This window comes from Calypte anna, chromosome 4A (assembly GCF_003957555.1).
Source record: "Calypte anna isolate BGI_N300 chromosome 4A, bCalAnn1_v1.p, whole genome shotgun sequence".
Lineage (NCBI taxonomy): Eukaryota > Metazoa > Chordata > Aves > Apodiformes > Trochilidae > Calypte > Calypte anna.
Genome location: NC_044248.1, coordinates 41491103 through 41500552, shown reverse-complemented (window position 1 = coordinate 41500552; position 9450 = coordinate 41491103). Strand labels below are relative to the sequence as shown.

Sequence of the window (9450 nt, the reverse complement as noted above, 5' to 3'; positions counted from 1 at the left end):
AGCAGCCTGGGAAATGGCTTCTTATGAGCCTACAACTACATAAATGGCAGAGGGAAGAGCAAAATGTTCTTTCTGGGGAAAGAAGGTTGTCTTCTGGAAATACAGCCTTTCAGCAAAACATAAAACATAAATATATGTATATATATAAAGGGAGGGGGCAGAGACCACGTGTGTAGGACCCTTAGGAGGAGAGAAGCACCTGCAGCAGGGAAGATTTTGTCGAGATATAACCACGTCCCTTGGCTCCATCACCTCCATCGCCCCTATCATCCTCCATCACCCCCATCACCCCTATCGCCCCCATCGCCCCCATCCTTCGCTGCCGGCCCGGCCGGAGCTGCCCCCCGCGGCCCCGCTCTTCAGCCGTACAACATGGCGCCACACATGGCGCCTCCGCTGCCGTACAACATGGCTGCGCCCACAACGCATCACGTTTGCGGGAGATGGGGCGACACAGCGCGCAGGCGTTGCAATTTCATTTTGGGGTTTTTGGTTGTTGATTTTTAATTTTTTTCGTTTTTATTTTTGTGGACTTTTTTTTCTGGTTTTTTTTTTCAGAGCGCCACTATTTGAACGTTCACCGCCGCCTTTCCGCTTCCTCTTCCGGGTCCGGCGGCTCCAGGTATGGCGGCGCGTACCCGATAGCTGGCGGTGCTCATCCGTCCCCATCCTCGCCCCGGGGGCCGATGCGGGCGAGCTGTGTGCCCAGGGGGCTGTGGGGAGGGTCCGGCGGTACCGCTGCCCGCGTTCGGTCCGGCGCTGGCGGCAGAGCTGCGCGGCGGAGAGGCCGAGATCCTCCTTAGGCCTCCACCGCGGGGCTCCGGGGCCACAGCGAGCCGGGACCGGGGGCTGCGGGGCTGGGCCCCGCTTCTCCTCGGCGCAGGGGGTGGGGAAGTGGCGGGGGTGGTCCTGAGGGATCTGGACGGCACCGAGGGTTCCGGTGCTATTTGCTGGTCCCGGAGAAGGCCCTGGTCTGGGCCTAGAGGGTGGCTGGTGCAGGTTGTTGGCGGATGAGGTAGGAGGAGGTTAAAGCGTTTGTTTCAACCCAGTTTTCAGCGAGCGAAGGTGAAGTTGGTTAAAAAAGCACAGAAATGGCAAAGGTTTAAGCTTTAAAGCATAACAGCACGCAGGCAGGACCAGGGTATAAAACTGTTATGTTATTTGGGGTGAATCTTCATTGGAGATCACCTTCAACGTGTTTTATTTTCTGGGTTTTTCCTGTTTTTTACCGTGTTGGCTGTCACTGTTGAAGAAATGCTTTAATTTTGTTACTGCTCACACCGAACCGGCAGCAGCTGATCTGGAGCTGGCCCGGTGTATCAGTGCAGGTGGTGCTGTGATGAGTGAAATTCCCTTCGGACACGGAGCCCTCAAACCCCAGTGCTTTTTGGTTTTTTCCAAATTTAGGTGTCCAAAATGGTTCAGCGCCTGACCTACCGCCGTAGGTTGTCCTACAACACAGCTTCCAACAAGACCAGACTGTAAGTAAGACTTAATTTCTAGAAAAGCTGTTTTTAAGGAAGCTCAATTGTAAGTTACAGAGTATTTATTTGTCCCTCTTAGGTCCCGAACACCCGGGAACAGGATTGTTTACCTTTACACCAAGAAAGTGGGGAAGGCACCCAAGTCAGCATGTGGTATATGCCCAGGAAGACTTCGTGGTGTAAGTACTGATCTCCCTGGCACAAGGTTTTGTTTTGTTTTCAGAGCAATGCTTTTTCAGCCCAGAGAAGCTTTTCCATAATATGCTTATTTATTGAGGAATTCTTTTTGGAACCTTTTCTTTCAACTGTTCTCAGCTGATTGTTGTAAAGTGTAACTGTAAAATAAGCTTTGAAAGCTTAAAGAACCAAGTGATTCTTTTTTGATGCTTGTGGTTGCTATTGGTGTTACAGATGAACTCTCCTGTTTCCTAAGACAGAATTGCCTGTAATTTTTAGAGCCAGACCAAGCTGTTTCAGTAGCAGGTTTAGAACTCTGAATTTGCACCTATTTGGTGGCTTTTCAGCATAAGCCAAATGTGTCAGTTTAAGAAAAATAAACGAGTTAACATGAGGTTTTTCTCAAAAATCTTTTCATGGTGTAACACCAAGGTTGTTAGTGGTGGGAATACTTCAGTCATGTTGCTCTTTGAGCAGCTCCTTGGGAAGACAGACTTGATCATGAAGAGTTTTTTAACAAATTTATTGGTGGGCTACATGTGGCAGCATGAAAAGCTGAGCTTAGGGGTGTTGAACATGGCAGGGATGGGAAACAGTGACTTCACTCACTGTTTTGCATCATGCACAGCCAACTGTTTGTTTATTTTAAAAACTACCAAAGAGAAGTTGTGCTTGCTGAGGCTGTTCCCTAAAGCTACACTGTTAAAATGCACTTGTCACTCTCTCTGCCTGTAGGTTCGAGCTGTGCGTCCTAAAGTTCTTATGAGGCTCTCAAAAACCAAGAAGCACGTGAGCAGGGCCTATGGGGGCTCCATGTGTGCCAAGTGTGTCCGTGACAGGTAAGCTGTGACAGAAAGTGACCTTTCTGCTTGAGGTTGCTTTGACAGAGGTTTTTACATCTCTCTGTGTCCTCAAAATGTGCACCAGAACTTCAAGGCATTGGTTTAGTAAAATGGAGGGGCACGTTATCAGTGATGTGTAATGGTTTTGTGCCTTGGATTTGAGCTCCTTGCTGCCTGTGAAGCTCCTCATTTTCAGTGTATTGGATTTGGGGCTTAACAGTCTGTTCTGCTTGATACTAAAAATTTTGCTCTTCTGTTGTTCTTTTGTCTAATGGAAAAATATTGGTGTAAAGTCATTTGAGAGTTTGGCTTCTTTATGGTGTTTTGGGAATAAAAAGTTTTTGCATATTAAGTGTCTTTAATGTGGTTAAGCTTTAGGATGGGCCTTGATGGGCCTCACTGAAAATTCAGGTTATTGGGTAACAACTGTACTTACAGTACTTATTTGGCAAGTTTGAGTAAAGAGTGTGTGTTAAAAAGAATGTCATCTCTATGACTGGCAATGGAAGCAGATCTCTGGAGTTAGCAGCAATCTTAGTTTTTTTTATATCTGTAGTACAAATCATGCCAGTGGAGGGCTGTGTTTTGTTTTGTTTTTTTGGTGGCTTGTTTCTTTTGCTTTTTTGGGTGGCTTTTTTGTTTGTTTGTTTGTTCTGTCACCTTTATAGTAAAAACATTTTTCCTCCTACTGAGGTGGAACTTCTTGTGTTCCAGTTTGTGTCTGCTGCCCCTTGCCCTCTCAGGGCACCACTGACAAGATGCTGTCCCACCCTTCAGATTTTTATAAGCATTAACAAGATTCCCTCTCACTCTTCTCCAGACTAAACAGCCCCAGGTCTCTCAGCCTTTCTTCATGTGACAAATGCTCCAGTCCCCTGATCATCCCTGTAGCCCTCTGACTATCTTTGTCCCTCTTGAACTGGAAATCCCAGAACTGGGCACAGTACTCCAGATGTGGCCTCCCTAGGGCAGGGAAGAGAGGGAGGAGAACCTGCTGGACACAAAAGGATGAATAGTTACAGCTGCAAAGCTGCAGCATAACTTTTCTGTGTTAAAAGCCATTTTCTGAGTGTTTTCCTGAGCTTGTTAGGTAATTTTTAATAGATGAATGTGCCTTGTTCTGTCTAAACATTATTTTGGTCTAAACCAAAAAATCCTCTGTGTAATTGGCAAGTTTTCTGCAGGCATCTTTGTCAGGTTTTGTGTACTGCAACAGTAGCCCCCATACACCAAATGCACATGAAATGGCATTCAGTGCTTCAGAGTAGAAGAGTGAGTGTTGTATTTTTTGCTTTTAACTTGGGAGAACAGATAAATTAGTTTGCCAGTGGGGGGTTTTGCTTTTTGCCTGTGAAATTGGTGAAGATGGTAACTTTTTCAGGTGTTACCTTTCTTGCCTCTCAGCCACTTACCCTGAATTTGCAGGCACACTCTGCTGCCTTCCCCAGATCTCTACATCCACACCTTGTTTTCTGATGCTGACAATATCAGTGGTTTCTCTTTGTGTAATTCTGGTGCAGTGGATAAGAGGCAGCAGAGCTGATCATAAGTTTTGTTATCTTTGTGTTTCCACACATGTATTAAAGCTGTTTTGTTTTTTTTCTTCCTTTCTAGAATCAAACGTGCTTTCCTTATTGAAGAGCAGAAGATTGTTGTGAAAGTGTTGAAGGCACAGGCACAGAGCCAGAAGTCAAAGTGAAATCTCTTTGTAGTTTCAGCCCAATAAATGAAAGCTCCACTTTTCCTGTGTGCTGTTGATCCATGTGCTAGTCCAGGCTGGCAGGAACTGCTGCTCACAGCTGGTAGGATGCAGAATTGGGGTTTTGGTGCAACAAACTCCACAAGTCAGGATGCTGTGTGCCTGCAGACAGGGCAGTTAAGCCAGTGGAAGGAGGTCTGGTTAAACAGGACTCCCAGCTCTGCCTTATGATCCTCTAGAGGAATTGCAGCAACTTTAAACTATGCAGATTTGGTTTTGTGGGTTTTTTGTGTTTTGTTTTTTAACCTACAGCTGCTGTGTGAAGTCCTCAGAGGGTTTGGCTCAGAAGGAAATCAGCAATCTGAAAAATGAAAGCAAACAAAACTGAGACTAAAGACTGGAAGACAGATGAGGAGAGCTACCATAGATGGAAGGCAGAATTTTTTATTTTTAATACAATGTGTGCTATATTTCATACAGGATGTGGGGAGTAGGTTGGACTAAGGGAGTGTTCACCAGTCAGTTGTGCACTGCTGGATCTACTGGGAGAAAGCTGGAGCTGCTGTTTGGGGTTGGTTTGTTGTGTCAGGAATTACAGATAGGATACAAGCAGAGCTCCTGGGCCCAGGTAGGATAAATGGCTCCCAGAATTTGGCTTTAGAGCTGCAGTTCATTGAAACTGGAACCAAAGCTCTGTTGCTTTGACTGAGGGTGAAATGTTCATGTAAAAAGCAATGGTAAAAGGTGGAAATGAGCTCGTTTGGCTGCTCTGCTCCATTCTGGTGTGTAAAGAGGAGAATTCAGTGTGCCTTAGGATTGCTTTAACATCCTCAGGATTACACTTCCATTACTTGGGACAGAGACATTCCTCACCACAAGCTCTGAAGGTTTTGTTTTTTTCTCCTGGCACCATTAAATATGAAGTGTTTTCTTTCTCCTCAGCATGGGTTATGCTAAAACTTGAATTTTTAAGGCTGTATCTAATTAAAGGAGGCTTAAGACTTAATGCTATTATCCTGACATTTTTGAGTGCTGTTGCTATAGTTATCTTACAAGGTTAAAATTTTATTTGTTGTTGTCTTTGCTAGGACAAACTTCAGTACTTTGGCAGGCTGGAAAATTGGAGAAGTAGAAAGCAGGGCAGGTGTGTTTGAGCTGCCCCAAAAGTGTTTTCTTGTATATTAAAAGCTGGGGGACTGGAGTTTTCTCTTGGGGCTTCTGTCCAGGAAGCCAAATGGAGGGAGAATACTTTTGGAATAAGAGGGAGAAACCTCAAACACTGTTGGCAGGCAAATCATAAAATAAAGGGAGATTTTTACCAAGAGGCTAAGACTGAAAATGGTGAGAATAGTGACTGGTCACAATACGATGGCACTGAGGTTATGAGTCAGGTGAAGTGGTTCTGCCCCTATAAGCAGGAAAAAAAAGGCATAGTGAAGTGGTAACAAGGCCCTTAATATATATATATATATATTTTTGTTTTCCAACAGTTTTGAGACAGTTTTGAGAAGCAATTCCCCAAGCTGACAGCTGCACCCAAGGGTGCTGTGTCCCGTTTGGGGTGCCCATGCCTTTGGGTGAGGCAGGGCTCCTGCCCCGATGCTTTGCCCCTCTCCTGTGTCCCCCAGAGCCAGGGTTGGGATCGGGATGGGTCCTGCTGTCTCCCTGGGATAATCCATGGTGTCAGTCTGCCTGGATATGGGAATTTACTGGGTTTTTTTTTGTTGTTGTTTTGGGTCTGTGGCTTCGAGAAAGTTTCTCCCTTCTCCTTGTCCAGGAATCCTCAAGATTCCACTGAAAACGGGGAATTCTTCCCCATTCCCTGGGGCCATGTCGCGCACACCTAGAGGGGCACCTGAGGTGTCTGCGAGCGCAGAGCAGCACCCGCCGGGTCGATACCCATCCCGGAAGCGGTGTCAGTCGCTGACCCGACCTGGTTCGGTTCGGTCCGGTCCGTCCTGCATACGGAACCGCCGTCCCCTCCCTGGCTGCCCGGCCCCGACACGTCAGGGCTGCGGGGTCCTGGCAGGCGGTGCTGCGCTTCCCGGTGCTTTAGTGCAGGAAAAACAAACAAAAACAAGGAAAAAAAAATATTATTTCGATCGTTTTCACGCTGTCGTCGCTTTCGGGTGGTTTCGTTGAGCTTCGGCTTTTTTTTTTTCTTTTTTAAATTCGTTTTAACTTTTCCCCGGCAGGACCCACCCGGCAGCTCGCTTCCGTTTCCGCCTGCGTGTCCCGGGGCGGCGGGGCCGGGATCAGGAGAAGGGACCGGGATCGGGGAGCACCGCACCGCCGCCATGGAGACGCTGTTCCGCCTCCCGTTCGCCGTGCTGGAGTGCCCCAACATCAAGCTGAAGCGGCCGAGCTGGGTGCACATGCCCTCGGCCATGACGGTGTACGCGTTGGTCGTGGTCTCCTATTTCCTCATCACCGGAGGTCAGGCCCGGGGGGTACCGGGAGGGATGGAGGGCACTGCCCTGGGTACGGAGCCACCGCCGGTGCTGCTGGCTCCTTGGTCACCTTTAGGCCACCCTAAAGGGGGTGCTGCAGAGAGTCAGAGGCCTTTCTCGGTTTTCTCCCCACAGGGATTATCTACGACGTGATCGTGGAGCCTCCCAGCGTGGGCTCGATGACAGACGAACACGGGCACCAGAGGCCGGTGGCTTTCTTGGCGTACAGGTAGGAGCGGGACCGAGCCACGGCTCTGCTTTTTTTGTGTTAAACTTCATGTGCCAGGCAGGATCTGGTCGGGATCAGCGTTTGGTTGGCAACTTAAAAAAAATGAGCAAAGGCCAGCGGGCAAGTGTTGAAATCACTGGGGAAAACTCGGCCCTTCCAGATCTTCTGAAAATGTCTGGTGAGGAAATGAAAATGAGAGTCTGGGAAGGAATCAGTTTGAAGCTGGCAGTACCTATCTCTCACCTGAGCCCTGTGCAGCTGAAGTTGGGGTTTAAAGGGTATGTGGACATAACTGGTTTCATTTCATAGCAGCGTGCATACTGCTTGTGAAACTGTCAGTGCTGGCATTTTTAGTTCTTAATTGTGATACGCATAAGGGTAGGGAAAGTAGCTACAATTTAAGGGTGCTGAGCCCCTGCTTTGCTTTTGGAAAGCTTGGGAAAATTTCCCTGGATTCAGGCTGAATTTGAGATAAAGCCATCAACTCGCCAGAGGTTAATTCTTTGATTCTTTAAAGAAGAAATTCTTTAATTTGAGGTTGGTGAGCCCCTGTCCCAGCTTTCTCAGGGAAGCTGTGGCTGCCCCATCCCTGGCAGTGTCCAAGGCTGGATAGGGCTTGGAGCAACCTGGGCTGGTGGGAGGTGTCCCTGCCCATGCAGGGGGGTTGGAACTGGGTGAGCTTTAAGGTCCCTTCCAACCCAAACCATTCTGTGATTCTGTGATTTCTGAACACTGATGAGCTTGCATACACTGGGATGTGTAAAACCAGGAGTGGGCTTTACTGGTCACCTTGCAGAGTGCCAGTTCCAGAGATAAACCACATATTATTCAAGCCTTGATGCAGGAGCAGAGTATCAGTTTCCATCATACCTGCCCATTTCCTGCCTGTTAGAAGTCACCCATTGCAGCCAATCATCCTGTCTTAATTTTACAGCTAAAGTTGAGAAGTTGGGCTTTGAAATGTAAGGAGTTTCCCTGAAACTAATCTGCTGACTCCCTTTTCTTTTTTCCCTTAAGAGTGAATGGTCAATATATCATGGAAGGGCTTGCATCCAGCTTCCTCTTCACAATGGGTGGCCTGGGGTTCATCATTCTGGATCGATCCAATGCACCAAATATCCCCAAGCTGAACAGGTTTCTTCTGCTCTTTATTGGATTTGTCAGTGTGCTTCTCAGCTTCTTCATGGCCAGAGTTTTCATGAGGATGAAACTACCGTGAGTGATTTAATACTTTTTTTCAGCTTTTTTTCTCTTTTGTGGCTCGTGTGCCTTTGTTAAATTTAAGAGCAACAGAAAATATAATGAAAGAATTCCATTATGCTAAAGATTTGCAGCTTGGCCAAGAGGTGTTGATTTAACAGTGACAGACAACCCTGTTTCTTTAAGTGTCTCTTAACTTCTTTAGTGTAGTTAAAATTGTGTTTCATATCACAAAGCTGGCATAACTCCCTGGCAGCAGGTGGCTGAACAGGGGCCTGATCTGTCCTTTCATAATGGATCCTGTGGATTTTCTTGTTTCAGGGAGTACACATCTTAACAATTCTCTTTAACTCATGTAAGAGCTTCGGAGAAAGAGATGAGACAAAAAGACCAGAGTCGTGTTGAGTGCCAGGAAATGTCAGGTTACACTGAGTATCTCCTTAACACTGGTAGTTTGTGTAAAGGGTACAAATAAAGAACTTTTTATGGGGTGTAACCTGGGCTTTCCCATGTTGCCAAAGCTGCCTGGAGAACAGGGTAATCAATTTTCAGTGTTCACTGGAGAAAATCAGCTGAGGAAGTAGCCTGTGGTTGAACTGGGCAGTTTGTACCTGGGACAGGATTTAGCCTCGAGTTTTTTGCCAGTCTGAAATTTTTATTCTAAGACAATTCTTGAGGAGTGCTGCCTGTGTTAACTCTTTTCCTAACAAATATTGTCTGCAGGGGTTACTTGATGGGTTAGTGCCACGTGTGATGTATGAAAGCCTGAGCTGAATTTACTCCTCTTCATCAAGTGTTGGAAAAGAAGCAGCAAGCAACTAATTCCACGGTCACCACCAACAGGAAAGAGACCTGACCAGGAGAACCAACAAGGGAAAGAGTGCTTTTGCCCTGCAGAAAAGCTCTCACTACCAGTAGCTGTAGTTTTGAAGCAATGTTCTCTCATTTCTGTTTTGGAGCTTTGGAAAAGGAGGAGTTACCTTGATGTGATTTTCTTTTATCTCCCAACCCAGTATGAAACAGAGAACATATTTGTAGCTCTACCTGGAATGAGTATTGGCCACTGGCTCAACAGTTCTTTGTTGCAGGTCTGTCTTCTTTTTTTCTGTGTGGGAAATCAGAGAAGAAACATCTGAAATCCTTCTTTCCAAGTTATAATTAGAAAATCAGTAACTTTGGATGCTTTGCAGCCAAAACACAATGTGTCTGGAATTATCTCAAAGGCACCTTTTGCCTTGGTATTAGTGGCTCTATGTGAGCAAGTCCAGACATGCACTGAGACAGGTAACTGTTTAAATGTGCATTTCTTTTTGAAAAACTGTATGAAAGGAGCCAAATAAAATTTATTTTCTACAAAATAATTTTAATT

General features: G+C 46.4%; 2 protein-coding genes across 2 annotated transcripts; both read left to right on the top strand.

Moving 5' to 3' along the window:
• The first annotated feature begins 558 nt into the window (after nucleotides 1-558).
• RPL34 (ribosomal protein L34) lies at nucleotides 559-4246 on the top strand. The gene is made up of 5 exons (XM_030450207.1): nucleotides 559-622; nucleotides 1408-1481; nucleotides 1564-1663; nucleotides 2397-2500; nucleotides 4118-4246. Exons 2-5 carry the CDS (start codon nucleotides 1417-1419, stop codon nucleotides 4200-4202), a joined length of 354 nt encoding a protein of 117 aa, XP_030306067.1. The 5' UTR covers nucleotides 559-622; nucleotides 1408-1416; the 3' UTR covers nucleotides 4203-4246.
• A 2157-nt stretch (nucleotides 4247-6403) lies between these two features.
• Nucleotides 6404-9450, top strand: OSTC (oligosaccharyltransferase complex non-catalytic subunit). Its single transcript, XM_008499580.2, has 4 exons — nucleotides 6404-6638; nucleotides 6788-6881; nucleotides 7899-8096; nucleotides 8805-9450. The coding sequence occupies exons 1-4, from the start codon at nucleotides 6500-6502 to the stop codon at nucleotides 8821-8823; spliced, it is 450 nt and encodes a 149-aa protein (XP_008497802.1). The 5' UTR covers nucleotides 6404-6499; the 3' UTR covers nucleotides 8824-9450.